This window comes from Eubalaena glacialis, chromosome 6, assembly GCF_028564815.1.
Source record: "Eubalaena glacialis isolate mEubGla1 chromosome 6, mEubGla1.1.hap2.+ XY, whole genome shotgun sequence".
NCBI lineage: Eukaryota > Metazoa > Chordata > Mammalia > Artiodactyla > Balaenidae > Eubalaena > Eubalaena glacialis.
The window spans coordinates 106107406-106134757 of record NC_083721.1 but is presented as its reverse complement, the minus strand read 5'-3'; the positions used below and the strand labels follow the sequence as shown (position 1 = coordinate 106134757).

Sequence of the window (27352 nt, the reverse complement as noted above, 5' to 3'; positions counted from 1 at the left end):
TTTTTGCCCACCATTTTGCTATTGTGAATAATGCTGCTATGAACATTGGTATACAAGTATATGTATTATTTTATACTTTCATAAGTCATGCTTCATTTTTTTGTTGTTGTATAAATAAACTTTTGGAGTACTTTACAATTGAGATCAAATAGAAATTAATGATAACATACATTTTAAAGAGTCCAATGTTTTATTATCAGCATTAATATTGTTCATACTGAAGATTCAGGGATAAAATAATGGACAGAAAACTGGAATGTAAGCAATACTACATAGATGCATCGTAAATATATAGGATGTTTTGCTAATTATTGGACTAAAAATATAAAAGATGAAATTACATCAATTATTTTGTGCTTAGTCTTTCTGAATATCCTTTTGGTATTAAATACACAGCAAGTGCTTATACTTAGAGATTCTGCCTTTTTTTAAGCAAGGAAAACAAGCTTATCCTTGGTTAATCAGAATCAGTTTCAAAAGGTAAAACTTCTTAAAGGTAAGCATGGCATTTAGTGCTTAAGACCAATATTCTTGCTGGGCTGGCTGCTTGAGGATCGCTCTCTTTCTTTAGTAATTTCCATCTCAATTTTGGCTTTGATTTTCTCCCAATCTATTTCGAGCTGCAGTAGAAGAAAAGAAGAAACATGCATATATAGTATAAGACATTTTTGTTTAATGCAAAGTAACTAAGAGTAAACAAAAACAGAACGCATGACTTCCAAAACATTAGAGAAAAAAGAGGGCAGGAAAGAAAAGTTAAGAAGAAATAATGCTCCAAAAAAATGAAATAGCGTTAAGAATAAGACCTAATAGAACAATTATCACAATAAAAAGCAAAGACTCTCATTGTGATACCAAAGACCAAAATCTAGGTGTAGCTATTTATAAAAGGCACATCTAAACTGTCCCATGGAGCCTTAGGATTCTGCTCCGGTGCCTCAGGTTCGAGGGGGTAGGAGCGAGTGAAGATGGACTGCTCTCCTCCAAACAAGAGGGAGAATGGACAGGGCTCCATTTTTGAAACAGTAGGCCATGTTTCAAATGGGTCAACTCTTCACCGCTTTTATACTGACGTTTCCATTAGGAGCCTACCTATGGAGAAAGATAGGGGAGCATCTGCTTCCCCAGAGCATACTCTGCAAAAGGGGCTCCTTCACAACTCTTAAAATAATATGAAGACTTGGTGGTAAGAAAATGATGAGGGCTTCCCTGGTGGCGCAGTGGTTAAGAATCCGCCTGCCAATGCAGGGGACACGGGTTCAAACCCTGGTCCGGGAAGATGCCACATGCCGCGGAGCAACTAAGCCTGTGTGCCACAACTACCAAGCCTGTGCTCTAGAGCCCGCAAGCCATAACTACTGAAGCCCATGCACCTAGAGCCCGTGCTCTGCAACAAGAGAAGCCACCGCAATGAGAAGCCCGCGCATCGCAACAAAGAGTAGCCCCCGCTCACCGCAACTAGAGAAAGCCCGCGCACAGCAACGAAGACCCAACGCAGCCAAAAATAAATAAATTTATGAAAAAAAAGAAAATGATGAAAAGATATTAGAGGAAGTAGTGGGAAAGCAAGGCTGAAAGACACATAAAAAGAATAACTGAAAAGTGATAATATTTTTATCTGTTTTCAGCCAACCACCAGACTCCCCAAAATCCAGCCCTGCCCCTCCACTAAGTCAACAGGCATAGTGTTAGGAATGGACTCTGCTCTGAAGTCAATAAACAATTTCTTTAGGAAAAAGCCTTCTACTATTTTTAAAAGTTTGGAGATCACTAATTAAGGAATGTGTGTCCTCTCACGCAAGACATGGGAAAAACTGGGTCCTACCTAAAACTAACTCTGATTTACTTTGAAATAAACCCAAACTCCTGAGACTGAGCCAAAAGTGAATAGGTTTTCACCTCCATGTAGGGGAGCTGAGTAGAATAAGCAGTATTAAAGCAGACTGCGTTACTACTTGCTGCCTGAACAGATTTACCTTAAGTAACTGAGACTAATTTAACCTTAACAGGACTTCACGCCTCTTTTATTTTGTGTTGGAAGTAGGTAGAATTAAGTATTTGGTTCTTTTTTATTCCAATATCCTTTCTCTAAATTTCTGTGAAGTAATTTGTGGATATTTTTTAGATAATCATTCCATATACTTGTCTATAATACATAAAATTGATGAATTAAAAGAATCCCTCTTACTCATAGAAGATGAATGTCTGTGCTCAGATGCAAGTGACAGCTTATTGAAAGGCAGAGCAAATGGTAGGTTATTTGAAAGACTCATTTTTCAATCAGGTCAGAACTTTTTTAAATGGCAAAACAACTCATCTAAGAAAACATTTGCAAAGAGAAAGACAAAACTTGATGAATGCCTTGGCCTTCTTCCAGGCTTAAATTGACTTACATACGTTTTTCAAATCAATCACAATAAAACCATATATTGATGATACACTAAACAACTGTTGCTCAGCTGCACCAGAAGTGCATCGAGCAGATTGATGACATCTATATTAGTTACTTGTTATAGTACAAATGAGGGTGTCAGTTGACAGCTATCCTACTGAAAATAAATGTTTCACTTTCACTCTGGCATTTGTCCAGTTTTAGAACAATGTTCTCTTGATAATTTAGTCTCTGGAATGGAGTATTTTTAATAGTGAGTTTTAGATAAGGATGTACTCATGACAGCTGTCAAGTGACTTCTACACTAAAACACATCCTTTTCTAGTCTAGGGAGTGTTAATACTATTTGGCACTTCTTATTCTAGTCCCTAGTTGGTCAATTCTTCCTATTCACATAATAATAATTTTGAAATCATAACAAATGGCTCTCCATCCTCTACCCCATCTCTCTTACTCTCAGCCGAAAATCAGCTTCCTACTTTACAGAGAATATAGTGGCCATCAGGCATGAATTCACTTAATTTCCTTCCCTTCATAAAAGTAGGGTATCCATCCTTATCTCTTTCCCTTCTGTCTCAGGGCAACCTCTTCACATAAGTCCCTGATCTCATCTTCTTTGACTCCTCTAGGACATCGGCCTTCAATTATTACCTACATATTTCAATTTCCTTCTCTTCACTGGCTGCTCCTCATCATCCTTCCCTCTCTATTCTGTCTCCCTACAAGCTACCACCTTCATTCTTCTTTTCATTCCTGACTCTCATCCTCTCCCCAGACCACTGTAATATGACTGTTCCCACTACACCTCAGAAGCTTTTCACTAACGCCACCATTAAGTGTTTTAATCCCTCATCCTGTACACCTTCTCTATACGAGCAATTATTTAACGCTCACTCTATGCCCCGGATTGCTCTAGGAGCAAGGATTTAGCAGTGAACAAAAAGATAAAAATCACTGTTTCATAGAAAGATAAACAAAGACAAGTAATAGTGGTAAGAGTTTTGGAAACAGGGGAGGGAGATAGAGCCAGGGTGGAGTTGGGGGAGGGGGGATGGGTGTTGTATTTCAAACAGAGTGATCAGAGAAGGCCTCCCTGAGAAGCTGACATGAGGACCTGATGATGAGTGAGTGAGTCTCTGGGTGTATCTGGGGAAGAGCATGCTAACAGACAGAGGGAAGAAAAAGGTCCTGATGTAGGAGCATCCCCTGGACCTTGCTGACCACCGCTCTTTGAAATATCTCTCTCAGTACAATATCGTTCTCTTCTGGTTTCTGCTCTCCTTTCTAAATGTCCTCAGTCTTTTTTTTTTTCTTTTTCTTTTTCTCCTATATCCTTCCCCTCAGTAACCTCTTCACTGTTAGTATTCACTGGGGTTCCAACCACAGCTTTTTCATACTTTCCCTAGGAGATCTACTCAACTCTCATAGCTTCAACTATTCCTAAATGGTCATGACCATAAATTTATTTATCTAGCCCTGATTCTTCCTTTATCAACACCCTTTGATGTTCACATTGATATTTCCAACTGCCCACTAGACATCTCTGCCTCGATAGGGGCCAGCCCACAGGGACTTCAAACTCAAAAAATGGCCTATTTTCATGTATTCAAACTCAAAAGGTCCAAAACTCGTATATGCTCATGTTCCTCTACCAGTCACCAACACTAGGAATCCTGAAGTTGTTCTCAAATGTCTTGCCTTACCTCATCACCTCTCCTCCCACCCCCAACCACAATGTTCCATTAATTTTACTGCTACTTTTTCTTACATTAATCCTACCGTCTCCATCTCCTGCTGAGATTATTACAGTAACCTTCTAACTGGTCTCCTAGTCACCACCCTTACCTCCAATCCGTCTTCCACATCAGAAGTTATCTTTCAGGTCATTTTCTTGATTACAAACCTCCAAGTCTTTGCACTGCCTCCATTATAAAGTCTATTATCACAGTGTTAAGACTCTTTAATGTCTGGTCCCATCAATATTCCAGCCACCCAGGACCCAGCACCCAGGACCCAGGGCAGTCACTCTGTACTCCTTCACCATTCTTTCAAGATCCCATGCATTTGCTCTTATTATCATATCCTTTAACTGACTGACAAAATCCTACTCAAGATAATTCTGTGGAATAAATAGATAAATTTTAAAAATGAAAACTAACAAATACAAAGTATACAATTTCCAAAGGGGAAAAAAAGGATACTTTGGTGGAAAATTCCAAGTTTCCGTTTCCACTTAGGAACTGGGATTTTAAAAGGGAAAAGTGATCACGTCACTTCCATTCAGTATCTTTACATTAATCTTAGGGTAAATCCAATATACCGAATTTGCCCTATGAAACCCTCAGGTCAATCTCCCTTTTGCTCGTCACTCTTTCCCACTTCAGAGCCTTCCCTCTGCCTAGAACACGGCCATCGCCACACCCTCCCCCCACACCCTCAGTCAGCTTCTACTATCCATTCTTTACAACTCAGCTCCAACAGCAATTGCTTTGCTTAGAAAAATCTGCTGATCCCCCCCACCCCAGGTCAGGCCTGTCATTCATAAAGTCTTACAGCACTATGTACACTACCTTTGAGGCAATTATCACAACTGAAATGAACAATTAACTGTATAATTAACTATCACCTCCATTTGAATATAAGTTTCACGAGGGTCAGTGTTTGCCAGGTTTACTATTATATCCCAACCACCAAGGAGAGTACATTGTCTGCAGGAGGTGCTCAGTAAATATTGAATGAATAAAAGGTAACTAATTACCCAGCAAATGAGCTATCACTTAACAATCTCTTGTTATTTACTCTCCTGTTTTTCCCTCTTTTTTTCTTTCTCCTAGCATAATGCTTTAAACATTTCCTGTCTCTTCTACTTCTCTTCCTGCACAGAGTATGTATTCAGTAGATTGAATGTATTCCTCAAGTGGACTTTATTTGCCAGACTCATAAATTATTTTACAAATACTTACTGAACACCCTTGTAGAGCAGGTATAATGACTCTAATGGGGTTCTTAGAAGATAGTACACCGTGTATGGATCTCAGATTTCCATATCTTAAACTAGAAAGGCCCAAATAACATTTCACGGCTCATAAATATGAATGTATGTCAAACTTCACTTCTTATAAACTTTTACGTTATGCATTGTGAGCCCATTTGAGTTCACCAGAGAGGTAGAATAAATTTCTTTTTAAGAATGATCTTTTTCTATTCAATTCTTAGTTCTGAAATAAAGAGTTTATATAATCACAATTTTGGCTAAGACAATTTTTAAGTCAAAGATAATTTTCATCTTAAAATACTGCTTTATGATTTCTAGTTAACTTCCAAATTACATTTGTGAAGAAGAAAAGTAGGAAACTAGAACATAGTGCCATAGAGAGTCAAAGTAACCTATATAGTTTCAGGATGAAAAGAAAACAAAATCCCAAAAAAAGCTGTGTTGTTCTGATTCTCCCACTTTGAACATTTCTACTACTCTTGTGACTGAAGTATCATATGTTAGTTATAGGTGAATACGTATATAATGAAAAAGAAGGTATGAATGTTAAGTTTTTAATATCTGAAATATAATTTCCTTGAGGGTAAAAACTATATTTTTTATGTCCTCAAAAGCACCTAATGTGAACACAGTGAAAATAATATTATTAGTAATGATGATGAAGAGGAAGCAGAGTAGTATTAATCTGCTTAAAAATTATACAATAAAGTAAATTTAAGGTGGGTGCTCATTTTTAACATACTGTCATATTTTCAAAACTGAGACAAAAAAGATGAGGTGACTACTGATTCTCTGGGCTGCTTAGCGCTCAGTGCTGGTGGCTGCTGTCCTAGTCTGTGAATTGAGAGTATAGCCCTCAGAGCTCCCAGGGAAGCCCTCATAGCCCAAACTCCCAAAGGATCCATTTCAGTCGTAAACAGTTCTGAGTCAAACAAAAAAAATTTTGTGGAGCTTCTATAAAATACATCCCTTTCCACCAAGAAACCCACAACTTGTGTCTATCCTGGATCCAGATGATAAAGTTGCACTGCAGAACTAAGAATGGCCCCAAAGGCTTCATTACCCTGAAAACTGGTCTGAAGTCCAAAACTGTGGTTCATGACACTCAATATTCTAAATACGGCAAATGGATAATGTGGCCTTTAGTAGGTGCCTTCTCTCTACATCTTCTTTCCTCTTCCCAAGCTTCCTCTTATATATTCTGCCCCCTATGATAAATCAGAACATTCCATTTTATTCTATCCCCAAGGAGGAGCACTCCCACAGTCTATAAGCTCCATGAAGACAGAAGCCATATCTGTTTCAACACATAGCATAGTGCCTGGCCTGGAGTTACTACTCATAAACATTTTTTGAATAAATGAACAACTAAAAGGCTAAAGGAATCAACTAGTTTACAGAGCTGGGAGCAAGGTTGGCCCTGTTTTGGGATTACAAGTCTCTTGGATCTGCATGGCTAGAGGTGAGCTCTATTTCTGCCATTTGAGTATAGAAGGATCTGGGCAGGTGGCCACAATCTTTTCTGCTCTAGGCACTGGGACAAACGCCCTTGTTCTGGCTCTCCTGTGTGCTGATATGTACTGGAATGGCTTTTTTCTAATTGGGTTTATAAAACCTTATATTCTGGTAGGAACTTGAGAGGCAAATGGTTAGCAATCTTTTGTTCTAGGCGGCGAACTCTACCCAGGCCAGGCATCTTTTGAAGTGCAACTGAGCTCCCTAGAATCTGCAAAGTGGCAAAGTATCCATTTTCTGGCCAGTGCCCTCTGTGCTTATGTATTTCCCCTGGAGCAGAAAGGGCAGCTGGTAGAAGACAAAATTCAGGAGCTAGAAGCCTTTATCCTTGCTATTTATAATGTTTATCTAAAAATATCAGTTAGCACACAACCTTAACACAAATCGAATATTATAAAACCAGACTTGAGTTAATCAAAACATGGCTATAAGAGTCCAGAAAAAATATTCAGTAATATAATTACATAGTCAAAATAAGACTAACATCGAAAGGCAACAAGTAGTTTTTTTTAGAGATTATGGTAAGAATTATTCAAATTTTCTCACATTAGGATGAATAATACATACTTATAAAGCATATACATTATTATCAAATACTGCATAATACTTACACCTTCTGCATACTGCAGGTATCGTTTATTAGTTTCCTGTTTACCAAATGTCTCCAAAAACTTTTGACGGTAGGCAAGCACTGTATCAACATGTGTTTTGTATTTAACAGCTAATTCAAGTGCCCTACAATGAGAAATAAAACAGATTATCCGCATTGCTGTGTTAGCCTCTATGGGCAGTGGAGTTTCGGGGTGAAAGGGTGGGACAGTCTATGTTGATCCCTCCACTCATCCTTCAATATGAAAGGTACGTCATTCCGTACCTTATCCATCTTACAAATTCCTATTTATACTTCAGGGTCCAGACCAAACATGATCTCTTCTCCCTGACCAGCTCTCCTTGTAGAAATAAATGACCATTATATCTTATCTGTGCTACAGAACATTTTATACATACTATTATTTCAGCTCTGCTTACAGTGTATTGTAACTATTATGAATCTGTTCCTTCCACTAACCTATACAATTATTGAAGGGAGATCTGGGTTTCATTTCTCTTTGGTGAGTACTACAGAGTGTATGTGTCATAAATGTTCATTGAAAAATTCATTGAAATCATAATAAAATTCAAGTGAATGAACTCCCCTAATGTAAGTGGTTCGACTATCTTGACCATTTTTTAAGTCAGTAATGAATTTATTCTGTTCAATATTCAACTAAATACTGATATCCTTACTTATCCTTATTATTAGTACAGTAAATTAAAAATATTATGAAAATAAAATTTGAGGATAATAAAAGTCTGACAAAATGCCTTTTGCCATTTGATTCTTAGAAAAAGTTAATAGCCATTTAAATTTTATAATTTAATTAATATCTATCTATGTAACTAAGTTATTTTAAGGTAATATTTTATTTAAATAGCAGACAAGAACTAAATGAATTGCTAAAATCAGTGGTATAACACCAAAGACATAAAATCTATATATTGATAATTTGGAGGGAGATGAAAAGATTATTCTTCAGTTCCAGGCCTATTTTTGCATGTAGGTTTTGGACAGCAACTCAGCCCGTGATCCTATGCATAACTCATATTAGCTGAGCCAGGAACAATCTAGTAGAATATAGCTCTCCTACACTGTTCATTGTTATCCTGTTTTAAAGTATGGGAAACAGTCATCATAATAGTCAAAGTGCATTATTTGTCAAGTTCTCTTGCTTTCTAATATAACACATGATTTCTGAATAGGCCAGTGATGGTTTATCAGAGCCAACTATTATGAACTTGTTGTTTTAGACAAAACTGACTACTGACTAGAATTTTTGCAATGTGTGACTGTTTAGTAGGAAAATTTGTTTGATTCTTAGCATGCTTTGGTTTGACATAAACTAAATAGTCACTTTAAAAAGTATTTTAGATATTATGTGTGTATTAATTGACAAATGATAGACAATTGAGATATTAAAGACAATATGATAAATTATGAATGTAAGTCATATATAATACAAATGATAATGTCAAAGTTCAGTACAATGATTTCTTACAAAAATATATTGCCATAAACAATATTGCTAAATCCAAGGGTATTTGCTACCCATCACAAACTCCTCACAAAGTTCCCTCATTCCTCTGTGACTTTATGTCTTTCAGAGAAAAAGAAGACACACAGAAAAAATGTAGAGGTATTAGGATACAGAGGAACAAAAGTAGAAAACAAGAGAAGGCAAAAAACGATCTATAGAGGCTCAAAAGATGAGAAACAGAAGTAAAGATGCCTTAATTCTTCTAGCCCTCTCTCACATCATCCCCCTCTTCATCCCTAAGGCTCTGATTCCCGTGTTGTATGTGTGAGTGGAGACTCTGGTGAACCACCTCACCAGCACCTCAGAAGTTCCAGTTCCCATTCTTTCTTTATGATTGTACATGATGGGGGAAGGAGTTCTCAACTGTGCCAAACTGGAGGTGTTCTAAGTGGGGAATACGTAAGCATCTATTCTGGGTTGGGGCTTTTCAAAAATTCCAAAGAGAGACTTTGTTATGGAACATCAACACATTTAATTATGTAGAAAGGATAGACTATGATGTCTAATCCTGCATTTATTTTTTTTTAAAGATTTTTTTATGTGGACCATTTTTAAAGTCTTTATTGAATTTGTTACAATATTGCTTCTGTTTTATGTTTTGGGTTTTTTGGCTGTGAGGCATGTGGGATCTTAGCTCCCCCAACGGGGATCGAACCCACACCCCCTGCATTGGAAGGCAAAGTCTTAACCACTGGACCGCCAGGGAAGTTCCTAATCCTGCATTTAGATGCTAAGAATTATCTGCTATTACAGTCATTATTATTATTATAAAATATATATTAATTATCTGATTGAAAAGCAATAGCTAAAGTTAAACATTCAAATGATATGTGCTATTTTAAATGTTCTCTAAAAGCATACACTGGGTAAAAAATGTTTCTCTACCACATTTAGGAGGGAATTTATTCCAAATTATCTAAGAGTTATGGGAACAGTATGTCCCTAGCTTTAAAATGGTTATTCAGCAACCAAACAAATGTAACATTAGATTATGGGGCTGGAAAAAATCCATGTATCCTCTCTGATTTTAAACAGAAGGAAGTTACATTAAAAGATGTTATAACTTCAAAGTATAATTTTTTTGCATAACTGGAATGAAGCAAAATCACTTTATATAACTGGTATAAGTAGAAAAACTATTTTTATTAATACTTACATAAAGGATCAATATGCATACTTGGAGTTTCTAGTTTCTACCTCTTTTAACTTCAGTTTTTGAAAACAGACTACCACCAAATGTCCAAAGTGAATGTCAAATAGATAACTTGCATATCTACAACTCCTCAAGGGCTGCATCTTATTAGGTTGCAGGCAATTTTCAAGTTCAAATATAAATGACGGAAGCACAAAGCAGCAAGACTATGCTTCTCAAATAGAATAACCCATATTAACAAAGTAAAATCTGTTCCCTTCTAAAGGATTTAAACAAATATAGAAATTCAGGGATCCTAAAAGCAATCTAATATATTTATCATCCAATACTTAAATTCTATCCTTCCGGAATTCTACAGGCCCAGTGGGGAAAATAGCAAGAAAACACAAAAAAGAAATAGGAGAACCTATAGATTAAAAGAAACCTAAGAATGTATCAAACAATCAAAATGTATGAATATTTTATGAATCCTGAATCAAACAAACCATAAAACAAAACAAAACATTTATGAGACAATCAGAGAAATAAGCACACTGAATAGAATTATTGTTAACTTTTAAAAGTGTGATCATGCTACTGTGGCTGGATTAAAAAAATCTTTAAGATACATACTGAAATATTCATAGATAAAATGATATGATGACTGGGATTTGCTTTTAAAAATTGTGGGAGGGATAGAGGAGGAGTAGAGATAATTCACAAATTGGTAACTGTTGAAGCTGAGTGATGGGTACATGGAGATTCATTATACTATTCTCTTTACTTTTGTATACGTTTGAAATTTTCCATAATAAATAGTTTTTAAATTCCATCTTTTTTGGTCCCTCCTGATCTCTTTCGCTGAATCCTCCTCTTCAACCAGATCATTAAGTGTTGAATTTCAGGGGAAATCTGCCTGCAGCCCTCTTTTCTTTTTCCTTCTTTAAATTCTTGAGCCACACTCATGGCCGCAGCTACTCCAAAGGCTGATAATTCCCTCAGTGGCTTTCCCCCAATGTCTAGGACCTCTCCTCAACCTCACACCTGTATATCCCACTCCTGCTGGACCTCATGAACTGGATAGATAAAGGTGACTAAAACTCAACAAATCCAAATGGTTAGACAGCTTAATCACCACCCCGCCCTCCCCACTCACCCCGACACAAAAATTTACCATCCAGTACAGCTTTGGTTCTACACAGTTACCAAATGTGGGCTTACCCTCCTGATGAAAGACACAGACAAATTAAAACCCTGCCAGACTTTCCTGGAATATACACAACACTCAAAAAATTTTAAAAACTCAAAACACTATTCGATAACATAAACCAGTTCTGGAAGTCTTAGTTTATGAGAACAATTATTTACTCACTCCCAGAAGAGGGTAATACATGTGGAGAAAAAATAAGATCATTTTTAAAAGGACACCATCTACATAGATAGGCATGCAAGAAGTCTATTATTAATTAATCAGTCACATAATTTTATCATCGTCCTATGTTTGAATATCTTCGCAGACGGGGATTATTCTACTCTCTAAGCAAGCCATTCTTCGGATTATGTTGTTATAAGCTGATTCCTATATTGGATCCAAGTATTTATCCCTCTTACTTCTATTTTTTTATATTAGCTATATCATTTAGAATCAAAATTGTCATCACAGAACCTTGTCAGTTTTGTTCATTGCTGTATCCCCCCGTGCCTAAAACCTGGCACACTAGAGACATTCAATAAATAATTAAAGAATGAATAGTAGCTACCATTTATTGAAGGCTTACTATGTATCAGGCAGTATGCTAAGAGATTTTCACATGCTATTTTATTTAATCCCGACAACAAACATGTGGTTTTTGTTATTATCACCATTTTAAACACAAGGAAACAGAGGCTTACAGAGCCTCACTAATCTGTCCAAGATCACAGGACTAGTAAATGCAGAACCAGAAATCAAACCCAGGTCTTATTTCAAAGCCCCCATTCTTAACCACTACATTTGTCTTTGTCCCATTCAGCAGCCCTTTTGAACAAGTCATTAAAAATGACCAGACGTGGGACTTCCCAGGTGGCTCAGTGGTTAAGACTCTGTGCTCCCAATGCAGGGGGTCCAGGTTCGATCCCTGGTCTGGGAACTAGATCCCACACGCATGTCACAACTAAGAGTTAGCATGACGCAACTAAGGAGCCCACGTGCTGCAACTAAGGAGCCAGCGCAAACAAACAAATTTAAAAATAAATAAATAAATACTTTTAAAAAAAATGACCAGACGTTTCACCAAAAGACTGATGTTGTTGTTGTTTTAAGCAGATCTCCATGTAATATCTAAATATGCCTGGTATGGCAGACATTCGATAAATATCTGCTGAATGAATGAATATGCATTAGGAAGAAATATTCCAACTGGTTTCAGAAATATCTGCAGAATTTGGAAATGAAGACAATACATAAGTTTTTCAAGAGTTTCTTAGCAGTTATAATTACTTCTGCTGATTATCTGAAGTCATTCTTATCCAGTCTTTGATATTTATGCTAAAAGTGATGGGAAACTATGGGTTTCATTTAAGTGAGTCAGGGGTCAAGAGTGACATGATGATTTCCATTGTGAAAAGATCACTATGACTACAGTGTGAAGAATGGATAGGAAAAGGACAAAGTAGGTGCAGAGACACCAATGATGATGTTTTATTAAGAACAACTTGGATCAGGGAATTCTCTGGCGGTCCAGTGGTTAAGACTCCACACTTTCACTGCATGGGGTGTGGATTCAAGCCCTGGTCGGGGAATTAAGACGCTCGCACAGTGTGGCCAAAAAAAAAAAAAGAAAAAAGAAAAACTTGGATCAGCTTAGATAAGGGTGCTGGTAGTAAAGTGGATGAGTGCCAGAGGTATTTGAGAGGGAAAATGGTTGGTAATTGGAGTATGGGGGAAAGAGGGTAAGGAAAATGTCAAAAGTAACTCCTAAATTTCCAGCTTTGGGTAGACTGAAAAGATAAGATAGATTACTCTGGAAGAGGACCAAGTTTATGAGGGAATAAATATAAATTTGAACTCAAACATATGAGACAGCCAATGGAAATGCTGAATAGGCAGGTGGATAACTGGGTTCTGGAAGCAAACATGGGCAGGACAGAGGGCTAGAAGAGAGATGCATATTTGGGAGTCGTAAGTGTGTAAATAGTAATCAGGAGCCTTGAACAATGCTCCTTGACCTTTATCGACTTACCAGGCAGGCATATAGGTCTACCAGCATTTGACCAACCCATTGGTTTATAGTTTAAATGAAAAACACAAAGCATAAGAAAAGGAGATGCCAGGTAGATAGGAGGAATGGAGGAGCACCCAGCATTCGTTCTCTTTCCCCATTATATCTCTTTGTCCCTCTTGTTTTCCCTCTCCCTGAGATCTAATACCTTAAGGCAGAGTCATTTGCTGAAAACTGGAGGAGGGGAAGAGGCGGCACAGACAGCAGGATGTAGGGATAGTAGGGAAGATGTGAAGTTAGCAGCAGAGAATAAGTATGGTCACATGACCTAGGTCTCAAAGGATCAGAGATTTTACAAGAGAAGTAAAGATGGGGGAGGCAAAAAGGACACCAACTGCACTCACACCCAGACCTAAGGAATGTGGAGTCAGAGAGAATAAACTGATTCCATCTGAGAGGACTGGTAGGGAAGGAGTGTCCTCTGGAAAGAGGTAATTTTCACTTAGGTCAAGGAGGTATGAGAAATGTTCAGAGGGCTGTATTATAGGCCATCAATAGAAGCCATCAGAGGTAAATGCTTCACAGACCTGCTCTGATACTTATATACTGTATGTATCTACACCCAATGTTTGTAGAGGAAGTGCCAGGCAAAATGATTAAGAGTATTGCATAAAGATTAAGAGCATGAATATTAAGTACCTACTATGTATATAGATAATATAAAATGATAAAATGTTTCCATCCTTCTAGAAGTGTATAATCTGAAAGGCGAAAGGTGACATAAAATTTACAAAGATAAATAACAAAAGAGATAAACATCAATCCTATAAAACAATGTAAGTAGTAGTATCAGCAGTATATATTTTATTGCGGTAATAGCAGAAAATTCAGGTCCTCTTTGATATTGGAAGACTTAGGTTCAAATCCTAGATCAGCCACCTACTTATGAGTAAACCTCAACTTCCTCATTTGTATAATGTTGTGATGACCAAATGAGATGATATAAGGAAAGTGTTTAACACAATTCTTGGCACATGATAAGCACTCAATAAATAGAAGCCTCACTATTATTAATGACAATAAAATGGAATTCCTAAGTAGGTTGCAAGCTTTTTAATATAAGGATGATTTTTAAAATATCTGTTATACTGTATGGTGTTCAGAGTGCTATATAAATAGTAATGCCTAACATTTATCAACATAAACATTTTCTCAAAAGTATCAGTTGAAAATATGCTGTGAACACTATTCCCTATTTCTCATGGAACTCATGGCTTTGTAATGGTATATACAATTTTCTGTTAGTTCTTTAATACAGATTTTTAAAAAATTATTCATACTGTCTCTTTCCAAAATAGTTACTTTAATATTTGTGAATTATGAATAAATTGAGGATAAGAACAATGGCCTATTCATATTTGTAGAACCTAAAACATCTTTCATGATCCTTTGTATAGCCAAACAATGACAACAAATTTGTGAAAATAAAGGATAGAAACAGGGTGGCTGAATTGTATGAAGAGTGTAGATAATTAATGTGTAAATTAAATAGACTATAGTATGTCCATAACAAAATTAACTACCTTTTGTTACATTTTTAGCCATTTTGTTACTTCTATTCAAGGGGAAGATGGAGATAGGACTATAAAAATTCCAATCTGAGGGGATTATAAGTAAGGGGCCAGTAATTGAAAGATTTATGGGTTATTTTTGAGCACAGAGAGAGACGAAGATGATGAAAGACATTTCAAACCTGGAAAAGTCAACATGCCAGCTTTGTAACACGGTAACTTCAGGTGCATATAAGCACTACAACCTTGTTCACTGAGAGAGACATACCTGAGAGAATGAGTAGAGAAACCTAATATGTCATAGAGAAGAGCAGCCTGCCACTCAGTCTCAGAAAGCTATCTGTCCCAAAGCCTAAGGTAGCGGGGAAGGTTACTGACCACTCCTCGTTACAAATCCTTTGGTATTTCTTCCTTAGCTTCACAAATCTTTCTTGGCTCCTCTCTCTGCCTGTCTGACTGCTTTACCCCAATCTTTCAGCGGATTTCTCTTTTTTTTCACCCATCCCATAAATATAGTTTATGTCTTCTCACTCCTCACATTCCCCAGGCAACTGCATCCATTCTTCTGGCTTCCATTCATTTGCTGATGACTCCTAAATCGACATCTCTAGTTCAAATCTTTCTTGAGCTCCAGGTCCAATAATCAACTATTATCACTTATCTCTTCACAAATATTTCAAATCCAACATCTCTTCCAAATCTGCTAATATTCTTACCACCATCTATCCAGTTACTGAAATCAGAAATTCTGGAGACATCCTAGACTCTCTTTCCTTCTTCACAGACAACTTCTAATCAATCATGATTCAGAGAAGGCAAAAATCTTTAATGGCAAACTACTCACAAATATAAATGTGAATAAATTCTTCTATGATACTAGGAAACTGTTAAGTACAGTGGAAGATGTAATTTACTAAGTGGTCGGTAGAAGAATACATTAAGATCAATCAGGTTTTGGAACTGATGAAAAACATTTTTATTACCTTTCCCAGTTGTAGAGATTAATATTGATCTGAATGGCTTGATAAACAAGGCCAGCCTGAAGAAGAACCATTTCAGCCTCCTGTATGTTCCCACTAAACATTAATATGTGGGCCATTTTTGATTCTTTAGATGGAAGATTTTTTATAGAATTGATGTATTGAACCTTATCAATCTAAAAAAAAGAAAAATATTTGAAGTGAATAGTAACAAATTACGGTAAGAAAAACACACAAACATATACACGTAAGTAAACATTATTTACTTCACCAATGGCTGCGTAGGCTATTTCTGCAGTAGTCATATCTCGATTAGCGACTGCCATAGCAGCTAGGCAAGCCCACATGGTTTGCTCCTAAAGTGAAAAATGAGAACAATTATTTCAACTACAGGGCTGAACTGCCTTAAAATAAACAGTGAATTAAAACAGAATAAAGTTATATTTTAATGGAAAATAAAAAATCACTGAGCATGGCACTGAAAAACCAATAATTTAATAGGTTAATGATGTGGAAATTTCATTGTGGCTACTTTGTTAAAATATATTAATAACACATAGAGAAAGTTTTGAATACAGTTTTTTGAAAATGTTCATTTCTAATTATCAAAGGTTTATTGTGAACTTACAATATACTTTTACCATAACTCAAGGTTATAAGCCCTCCAGTCTTTTTGATGAGATGTCAAAGAATGCAACTACAGGGAACCAGAGAAACAGTGAGTTTCTCAGACAACGCTATTATAGCAGATTGCCGCCAACAACCCATTGTAAGGAAAAGCATCTAAAAGCCTTTTCACAAAAGTGTAGTCTAAGGGAATTAACCAATGTAAAACAAAAGAGTTCTGTGGTCAAATATGCTTGGAAAATACTTGATTCAACCAGGTTGGGAAATGTTGATCTAAAGTAGTGAGTGGTTCTTAACCTTAGTTGTACAAATCATCTGAGGAACTTAAAAATATGCCCAGGCTCACTGGATCTAATAAATTAGAATCTCTGTGGGGGTAGAACTTGGGAATCTGACTTTTAAAAAAAAGTTCCATAAGAGGTTTTTATATGTACCAGTAAGAAGAAACTACTCACTTAAAGTATAGCTTCTTCAGAGAATAAATCACACAACACCTATCTCTCTGTATCACCCATGTCTTCACTTATTAAAAAAAAAGATGTGATCCCATTTGCAATTTTTCCAGCCCTTAGCTCTTACTATTTCTCATTTTGCACAAAGATGTTGTATAAACTAATATACCATATATACACAACTATGGATTTGAAATGTAAAGTACCTTAACAAAACGACAAAGTCTTACAGCGTCTTCCCATTTTGAACTGCTTACATATTCGTGGAGAATAGCAGGATATGGTGATATGCTGATGTGAATCAGTGAGCCATCAGCTCTTCTTATAGTTACCTGATTTCCAACAAAACTCACGATATGGGGATTTTTACTAAATTCACTGTTGAAAAAAGGAAAAGTGCAATTTGTATTCTGAGCAAAATTTTTCATATATATTAAATTTGGGGAGTTGACCCCTGACATACATATAAAATCTCCAACCTCCAAAATGCACTCCCAAGAAAGTAAACTCCAGGGAGAATGTATGTATATTAAACAAATATTTGAATCTAACTAGCTATACACACTTAGAGCAAAATATACAAACATTTTAACATGGCAAAAAATTATTACATATTTGAGAACTATGCCTAAAAGCATTTGAAGTGATTTTTTCTAAGTCTTAAGGTAAATCACACAAATGATTAAAGCACTTAGCTTCAGCTTTTAAAAGTATAAACATTAAAAATTAAGCTGATTCCAAGATTATTTTCTCATAATAACAAGAGGTGAACTTTAAAGAGACTAACTTCTTTTCATTAGTTAAAATTTTTTTTTTATAGGATACCTCTCTGGTTTTGCTAATTTGTGAGCCTGAATATTAAAAATGAACTCAAAATAGATTTGAAAATTAAGCTAAGATTTGGAGTTGTGAAGCCTCTGTATACCTAGTTTGTCAAGAGTGAGAGATCTCCTTGCTATTTCTTAGAGAATTTAGGAATATAAATGCATTTGATTTTCTGAAGAATATAAAAAATTTTAAAAGCTTTTCAGTATACATTTTTTCTATATTTAATATTAATTTAAGAATTCAATTCTAGAGAGACATACATTCCTGAAAGTCTCAAGGTAATGATAATCTGGGAAAGAGTAAAGGTTGTCACAAAGTTATATATCACAGAAAAATCTTAAGAGTGCCTATATTAAAATAACTAAACCACACTGAAAAAACGACCTGAGTTACCATTAAACAACAGTAAACCTGAAAATTATATCCATATAAGGAAAAATTATATTCATTTAAGGAATAAATAAATAAAATAGTATTATCTGACCCTTTCAACTTGATTCCATCACTTAAATCTCATTAAACTAGTTTTAGCTGAACAATTTTATTTGGTTGACTAAGTGAAGTGAAAGACATCTTGCAGGACTTAAATTAGAGGCAGAAACACAACACTCTGTTAGTTTTATTTACAACAATAAACAATCCTATGCAGTAAAATGTTACCTTGCATCCCTTTCATATAATGTTTTAGGCAAAATGTCTCTGTCCACATAAACCGTATTGGGGTAATACCACACTGTAAATCGAGTATCTTGAAGTCCACAGAGGATGTTGCATGTATCACTCCACGCCAGAGTATGCACCATTGTTCCTTATTTTAAAAAGAATGTTAATGTACTATTAGTTCCATTACATAAGTATTAAAAATACACCTTTAAAATCAGCAGATGTACAAGACCCTAACTAACTGCTCGTAGGTATGACTATTTTCTGATCATATAATGGTGAAAACGTACAAAAATTCACATAAAAATTTATGGAAATAAATTTGAATATTTTACCCAGAACCATTATATTTTTAATCTGCATGTCTTTCTTTCAATGCCAAGTTAGCTGTAGCAGCTAAAGACGTGCTATTAAAATGGAATTAAGTAGCGTTTCATAAGAACATACTTTGAAGTAACATTTCATAAGAAATGTTATGAGACCAAAGCATTATTCATAGATTCATTCAAGCAAGTAAGCTATTTAGTATAATATAAGACAGAGTAGATCTAAGAAAGCTGAAAGTAATCAAAAATTTAAATGTATTACAATTATTTTACCAAGTTTGATAATTTGTTCTTCCTTCCCAAATCGTTTCACTGAAGTGATACAGAGATCTCTATTTTTATCAATGAAAGCAATTTTTCTATCATTGGTAAGTCCCTTTTGATCTAGAGCAATTTCCAAAATTTCATTCTAAAATTAAAAAAAAAAAAATGAAAATTCTGGGTTAGTTTTAGTGCTTGACATTAGATTGTTTTAATTGTTTAATTATAAGAACATTTGTTTATTTAAAGATCAATTAAATATCACTTACCTACTTATAATGATAAAATGTCCCTGTTAAAAAATTTAACTGCTAATATACTAATAATTCAAAAGCTAAAGTACAGTTACTTTTTTCTTAATTTACAAGGGAAAGATGCCTGTTAAAACACTATAAAATAATGTATATTTTGAAATTCTGTAAGCTGAAACACATTTCCATGTGCGTCCATCACTTGGGCACAAGTTAAACAAATTCTGATACATCCATAAAATGTTACACTATATGGTGGGAAGAAAAAGGATTGGGAAAACACTTTATGTATTGATATGAAAATATCTCCAGAAACAGTGCTGTGTGAGAAAAGCAAAGTGCAGATATATATGTTATATTTTTGTAAAAGAAGGAGAAAAGAATATATATCAGTTTTGTCTGTGTATGCACTAAAAATTTCTAGAAGGATATAAGGAGATTAATAGTGATAGTTACTTATTTGGTGGAAAGGAACTGTATTGACAGGTGTAGCAGGAATACTTTTTCACTGTATGCTTATTTATGCTTTTCTGTTTCTGAACCATTGAATATATTTGTTATTTAACTTTAAAACTAATAATTACAAAAAGAAGAAAATAAAAGATAGGGCAACACTTCACTGGTAGCACTGAACAATAAAGTTAAAAGCATCTTTAAACCCTAATACATCACTTATTAGAAGGATAACTCAATAAAATGTGCTCATTTGTTTATTTTAAGGCTAAAAATCAGAAACCAATAAACAGTTCACAATTCAGGGTCTTTTTGTATTTCTATAGATTTTTCTTTTTCAGTTTAACTACAGTCTTAAAATCTAAAGAAAATGCTGGCTAAGAACAGGTCAGTGGGGACTTCCCTGGTGGCGCAGTGGTTAAGAATCCGCCTGCCAATGCAGGGGACACAGGTTCGAGCCCTGGTCCGGAAAGATCCCACATGCCCCAGAGCAACCAAACCCGTGTGCCACAACTACTGAGCCTGCGCTCTAGAGCCCACGAGTCACAACTACTGAAGCCCACGCGCCTAGAGCCCGTGCTCCGCGACAAGAGAAGCCACCGCAATGAGAAGCCCGCGCACCGAAATGAAGAATAGCCCCCGCTCGCTGCAACTAGAGACAGCCCACGCGCAGCAACGAAGATCCAAAGCAGCCAAAGGAAAAATACACAAACAAATAAATTTATTTAAAAAAAAAAAAACAGGTCAATGGGAAAACTACAAGCTGTTTTGAAGTAAAAACACATGTTTATTTACTGATACTATAGGTGCTAAAAGTTTAATCAAGATAGAACATTTTATTGAAAAGCAGTAAAGAGCCTGAACAAAAAACATATAAGTCAGATTCTTTTATTCAGTTAATTTGCAAATATAGCTTTCTATTACAGAATTTACTCGTGTTTAGTCTTTATGATATTTTAGGCAAAATACTCTATATAGAACACACACTGTTTTGTTTTTGTTGTTGTTTTTTGTAAATTTGTATCCTTTTTTTTTTTTTTTAAGATTTTATTGATTGATTGATTGTTATGTTGGGTCTTCGTTTCTGTGCTAGGGCTTTCTCTAGTTGCGGCAAGCGGCGGCCACTCTTCATCGCGGTGCGCGGGCCTCTTACTATCGTGGCCTCTCTTGTTGCGGAGCACAGGCTCCAGACACGCAGGCTCAGTAGTTGTGGCTCACGGGCCCAGTTGCTCCGCGGCATGTGGGATCTTCCCAGACCAGGGCTTGAACCCGTGTCCCCTGCATTAGCAGGCAGATTCTCAACCACTGCGTCACCAGGGAAGCCCCACACTGGTTTTAAATATAAAACTAATTTCCATGTTTTCCTCCTTAAAATGAAAACATTAAGTTAAAAAAAAAGTAAATGGCTATTTACATTAAAAATAGCTAATATCCATTACCTTATGAGAAAGAAGCTTCCCATCTCCCAGTGGTTTTCCAGTTGATGCCTCAAAGAGGAAGATTACTTGAAAAAAAGTAAAGCATTAGTTAATGTGTTACATTAGAATTTTTATTAGTAAATTTCTATGGAGTTATCATACTCTTAATGAGAAATTATTTAGCTCTTTGGACCATAGCATACCTATCAGCACAGAAGAGCAGCAGCATCAAATTCCTACTTAGTAATGAGGTCATATTTCTCAGTGGAACTGAATACGTCTTCCTAAAACATACATTCCCTAATTAGAATTGTTATTAATGGTATGGCATCACCGCACCACAGGATCAACAGTGGCAAGTCCAAATCTGGATGTAGTTTGTAATTTTCATAACTCTGACTTAGACCAACATAACAACCCAGACAATCATTTTACGAAGGAAAAATATGTTGAGTGCATACTATACTACCACGCAATGTGTTATGTACTCTTCAATTCCCTGTGGTCGGTACACTAATGTGTAATAAATAATTTGTGTGGTCTTTGTCCTGGGTTCCTGACACAGGTCTTCATCAGCCCTTGGAATTTTCTGAGTGATAGGAGTGTCTTTGTTATGCTAACGGAGAGACTCTTGGTGATTACCTAGATAGCTTCAGGATAGGGGCTGGTCACCTGAAAGACCAAGCACGTGATTATAGAGTTTGGACTTTCAGCTCCCTGAAATGGGAGGGGAGCTGGAAATTGAGTTCAATCATGTAGCCACTCTTCGACCTATTACAACTTGATGTTCAACCTCACTACACTGATGCAAAGGCTCTTGCATGGATCACCAATGATCACTTTGATTTGTTGCCAAATCAAAGAGTCTATTTTCAGTCTTCAGGAATCTACTTCTAGTCTTGACCTCCCAGCAGCACTGGATACTCCTGACCATCCTCTTTCTTGAAACTCTTATGTGGGCTACAAAAAACACTGTTTTCTCCTGATTCTCTCCTATTTTGGACCATCCCTAATTCTCTTTTGCTAGTTCCTCCTCATTTGGTGATCCTTTTTCCTAGGTTTTGTTTTAGGTCACCTTTTCATGCTATATACTTTCCTGGATTATTTTCAGGACATCAATCATTATCTAAAAAATGATAATTCAAAGTTCTCTGTTTCCAACCCCATGTTAGATGTTCTGAGTAGGCCAAGTTGTAAAAATTACAGTAGATATTGTATTGAAGAAGCCAGGAACAAAAACGGTCTCTGTCCCTTTCTCTGTTTCACCAAAGGCTTCTCCTAGTCTCATAAATGACAGCCGTATTGCCAGCTGTTCTTTGCTCTTTTAAAAAGACTGTTAGTGCTTTGGTGATTCTCTTTAAGTAATTCCCAAACTACTCCAGCTCAAGATTCATCCCAAATAGAGTAATTTCATATGACTGAACACACACATAGAATTACAAAACTGAAAAGACAGAAGTGACATGTGCAGTCAGCAAAAAATTGGACAATTTATACAGATCATAAAAATGCTAATATATATATAACATGATATTTAAATTCCAGAGGATCACACTTTTAGTATATTGATTTATAGCTGTTAGTAAACCTTAGGATGTTAAGTTTGAGGTCACTGGCTATATTCACAGAGGAAATCATGTCTTCATAATAAGTTATGTTCTAAAATCGCCAATTTTGCTGAAAGAAATGAAAAAGAAAAATAGTCACAGAATTTTTAATTAAGTATAGAATCAAAAATTAGAAAAATTTTGCTTCCATTTTAAAAAATGCTTTGGGCGTGACTAAGCCCAGTTATTTTCATAGCTATATAAACTAACTTTTTAAAAAAATAAAAGCCTTCCATCCTTTTGTTGACTGCACATATTATAAAGAGCTGGAGGTATATGGATGAACTTATCTAATTTCCACAACTGTAAGTGGCCCTGATCTATGGGAGGCTGAACCTGTATTTTAATTTTAATATGTAACTGAAACTGGCAGAAAGGACAACTAAGGAGCTGGAAGCTGAAAGAGTTGCTTCTAAGCATAAGAAACTGCTCTCTGACTTCTCCTCCCCCGCTATACCCAGACATGTGTTTCAAATCACCCACACTAACATCATAGGGCATCTGTGCAAGGTGGATGGGGAGAAGAAGGAAGTCAAAAGCAGTACCTCTACTACTTAATCAATCATTGGAAGGGGTATTCAAATCCATTTAACATGTATTTATGGAGCACCTACTATATTATAAGAGTACTGTGCTTGGTATAAAGAATCCTGCCTGTAAAGGAACTCCCAAGTTAGGAAGGAACCACTAATTTCATATATGGATGGTCCCCTTGAAAGAAAATTTTACAGGTTAAATATTCCAGGTACTTCAATTGTTCTTTCTATTGTTAACATATACCTCTACCTAGCCTTCAATAAATACCAGTTTCTTTAAACATAAGGAAAATATTTTCCTTCTCATTTTGTATCAGTTCTACAATAATTTTATTTTAGTTTTTAAAATTTTCTGTTTATGGCAGGATGGAATTACATGACTATTTTGTTCAACAATCAAAGTTTATGTAAGTAAACCATAATTTATTTGTAGGTAAATCTATATTTCTGAAAATGTTCATAATTCTTTCTGGTTCTAAAATTCTATGAATTATGAAAGGATTAAAGAATAATGAAATATGTTTCAGATGTGAATTAACTGTAGAAAAATTCAGAATAAGGTATATTCAGTTGGAAACATACATACTTTATTATAGTTTCTATCTAAAAAATGTGGTGTTGGGACTTCCCTGGTGGCGCAGTGGATAAGACTCCGAGCTCCCAATGCAGGGGGCCCGGGTTCGATCCCTGGTCAGGAAACTAGATCCCACATGCATGCCACAACTAAGAGTTTGCATGCCACAACTAAGGAGCCGGTGACCCACAACTAAGGAGCCCTGGAGCTGCAACTAAGGAGCCCGCCTGCCACAGCTAAGACCTGGTGCAACCCAAATAAATAAATAAATAGATAAATAAATATTTTTTAAAATAAATAAGTAAATAAAAATAAAATATGTGGTGTTGAATAAGAAAAGTATAGAAAGTTCATAGTGATAACTGGGATTTTCAAATTTAAGTTTACTGAAGACAAAAATCTGACTTCCAAATTATTATTATTAACAATTACACAGCCATCTTGAATCTGTCCACTATCTAGATACTACTGTATTTCATTTCATTCTCTTTCCTCTCATTTAGCCAGAAAGGAAGTCCTTTAAAAACAAAACAATTACCAAATGTCCTCTCTCAGAGAAAGCCTAAGGCATAAAGAGAGAGAATAGCTCTATTTAGGAGAATTATATTTTCTACCAGTATGAGAGCCGATGCTATCTGAAAGTACTGAAAATTAAAAAGTGGGACAGTTTTCTAGCTCCTGAATTAGGTCTTCCATGGCATGACCTAACAAAATTAACAATCAGGTCAGACTTTTTTTTTTGTAACATGTCACAGTAATGAACAATGTTTGTTCAGCAATATTTATGAACAGAGAATAACAATTATTTCCTACCTTTCCACTAGGCTTTAGGGATATCTCACTCTCACTCTTACCTCATTGGCTCCTCCTCCTTTTACCCATCTCTAAATATTGATGTGCTCAGTCACTGGTCCTCTTCTCTGTCTATACTCACTTCCTAGGTGATTTCATGTAGTGTCGTGGCACCATCTACACACCAATGACTCCCACATTTATATCTCGTCCCCAACTCTCTCCTGAGCCCTGGACTTTACCCTGTTGTTTCCTCTCCAACCCTGCTTGGATGTCTAAGAAGCATTTAAACTTACCATGACCAAAATAGAACTCTCTGGGTTTGTGGACCTCCTCTAAACTTCCTCGTTCCCCATCTTTCATCTCATTCATCCAGGAAAAACCCTAGGGTAATATGCTTGCCTCCACTCTCTCATGCCAACATCTTTACCATGGCCAAGTCTTTACATGATCTGGCTCCTACTTATCTATCTCTCTGTCTTCTCCTACCACTCTCTGCTTTGCTCGTGTTAACCTAAGTCCCATGGCCCTCTGGCAGTTTCTTTTTTTTTTTTTTTTAATTTATTTAATTAATTAATTTATTTTTGGCTGCATTGGGTCTTCGTGGTAGCATGCAGGCCTTTCTCTAGTTGCAGCGAGTGGGGGCTACTCTTCATTGCGGTGCACAGGCTTCTCATTGCAGTGGCTTCTCTTGTTGTGGAGCACAGGCTCTAGGCGCGTGGGCTTCAGTAGTTGTGGCACGCAGGATCAGTATTTGTGGCGCACGGGCTTAGTTGCTCCGCGGCATGTGGGATCTTCCCGGACCAGGGCTCGAACCTGTGTCCCCTGCATTGGCAGGCGGATTCTTAACCACTGCGCCACCAGGGAAGCCCCCGGCAGTTCCTTTTATGTGCCAACAATTCCCATTTGCACCTGCTTGTCCTATGGTCATTCCCCTCCCCCACCTCTAGAATTCTCCATTCCCTCATCCTGCATTAATTTTCTTCACAGCACATATCAGTAGCTGACTATATTTGTTTGATTATTTGTGTGTCTTATGCACTATTGTATCCTCAACTTCTAGAAAAGTACTTGGCATACAGTTAGCACTCAATACTATTTGTTGGATACATGTTCTGATACAGCATTGCCTTAAAAAAATGGTTTCACTCTACTATGGAATTCCAAAACACCTGACACATTCTATAAACACTAATGTGGCCTAGATTTTTATATGAAAATTTAAAATTATTCATAACTTTGTTCTACTTCATTAGTTTAAAAATATGTAAACATAAAAATATGAATATATATAAGCAAAATAAATAGTACAATGAAGCACAATATTTACTATATTACTAAATAAAGAAAAAGGAAATAGTTTAAAAGATCAATAAACTTAAAAATTAACATACATTTTTAGGACTCACAGTCTTGAATTCAAACTCTATACCAACAGCTACTGAATATATGAGATTTATTCCTTACCACTAAGCTTTGATGCTGTGACAATATCTATTTGTTGCATCAATTGGGAATAAGATGACAACTTTAGTTCTTTAATTGATTCATACTTAGGACAAATTAGGAAGCTCATAATTCTTTCATACAAAGTTAACATAATAATAGATGAGAAAATGAAAGTTAATTGATGAAAATTTTACAGTGTTAACAAATTTCATGGAAAATTATAAAAATGCACTTACTTTTTTCATCAGCTTTGTCTTTTATTGCTATGGTATCATTACTCAGAGAGACCGTCTGTGCATTTAGAATATCTGTTCTCATTCCAGGAAATTTTGGAGAGGAAAGGAAGCGCCCTTCATAAGAATATAAATAGATACCACCACCATCTACAAGAAGAAAATGTCTAAAAAATAAAGAATAAAAATATATTTTCAAATAGGAGTTTACTATAATTTCATTTTTATATTAGAAAATAGTTTATGCTTTGGAAAAATCTAAATCTTACAATTAAAACAATAGTAAAACATAAATATATAAAGAATGAAATATAAAAACAACCTGAAAAGTCAACATTGGTTGTTTGGTTTGTTTTCTAGGTTTTTGTTTTTTGATGGAGGTAGGAGAAGAAAAAATGAAAAGGCCCATTAATATTATAATTGTAATTCATTTCCTTTCCTAAAGAAGCATCTCTATACAATGGCAATAAAAAAATCGTGTAATTTACAATTCAGTGATTTTTTTAATGCCAGATGCTATTTGTTTCATGAAACAGTATTAATACATATTTCAGAGTTAAAGATTATGGTAAGGATCATTAAAATTAAATTACAGTACTAAATTAGATTAAATACTGGTTAAAGTCCTAAACAGCGAAAATGACTCAAAAATTAACATCAGAGCCAGCATTTATTAAAATAAGATGTTTTGACTTTAAAACAATATGGTAACCATCAGTAAATGTGTTCATATCTAAAAACACATTTTTTGTATCAGGGACTTTGGTTGATTTGCTGTGTTGACCGCTCTATTCAAGGCATAGGGCCCTGTATAGTTTATTTTTTATTAAGTCAAAATGTAAATATTTTATGGCTGCTATTTTTTTCTTTCAAAATTTATGAACATTGCAAAAAATAATTCAAACAATACAGAGAAAGCAAAAGATCTCCTGCAATCTTCCTACTTCCATAGAGATAACTTA

The 27352-nt window shown here is 35.7% G+C and overlaps 1 protein-coding gene across 2 annotated transcripts in view; it reads right to left on the bottom strand.

The window, feature by feature from the left end:
• Positions 1-266: 266 nt before the first annotated feature.
• The window catches only part of IFT80 (intraflagellar transport 80), a 119766-nt gene continuing 92680 nt past the window's right edge, over positions 267-27352 (bottom strand). Inside the window, exons 12-20 of one of the 2 annotated variants that reach the window (XM_061193489.1) lie at positions 26394-26557; positions 21221-21285; positions 19090-19225; positions 18488-18635; positions 17206-17377; positions 16187-16276; positions 15924-16096; positions 7514-7637; positions 267-620 (exon numbers count right to left, since the gene is read on the bottom strand). In XM_061193489.1, coding sequence (XP_061049472.1) covers positions 510-620; positions 7514-7637; positions 15924-16096; positions 16187-16276; positions 17206-17377; positions 18488-18635; positions 19090-19225; positions 21221-21285; positions 26394-26557 — 1183 coding nt within the window. In that variant the 3' untranslated portion in view covers positions 267-509. The remainder of the gene's footprint in view (positions 621-7513; positions 7638-15923; positions 16097-16186; positions 16277-17205; positions 17378-18487; positions 18636-19089; positions 19226-21220; positions 21286-26393; positions 26558-27352) is intronic. The other variant, XM_061193488.1, reaches the window with a different exon arrangement.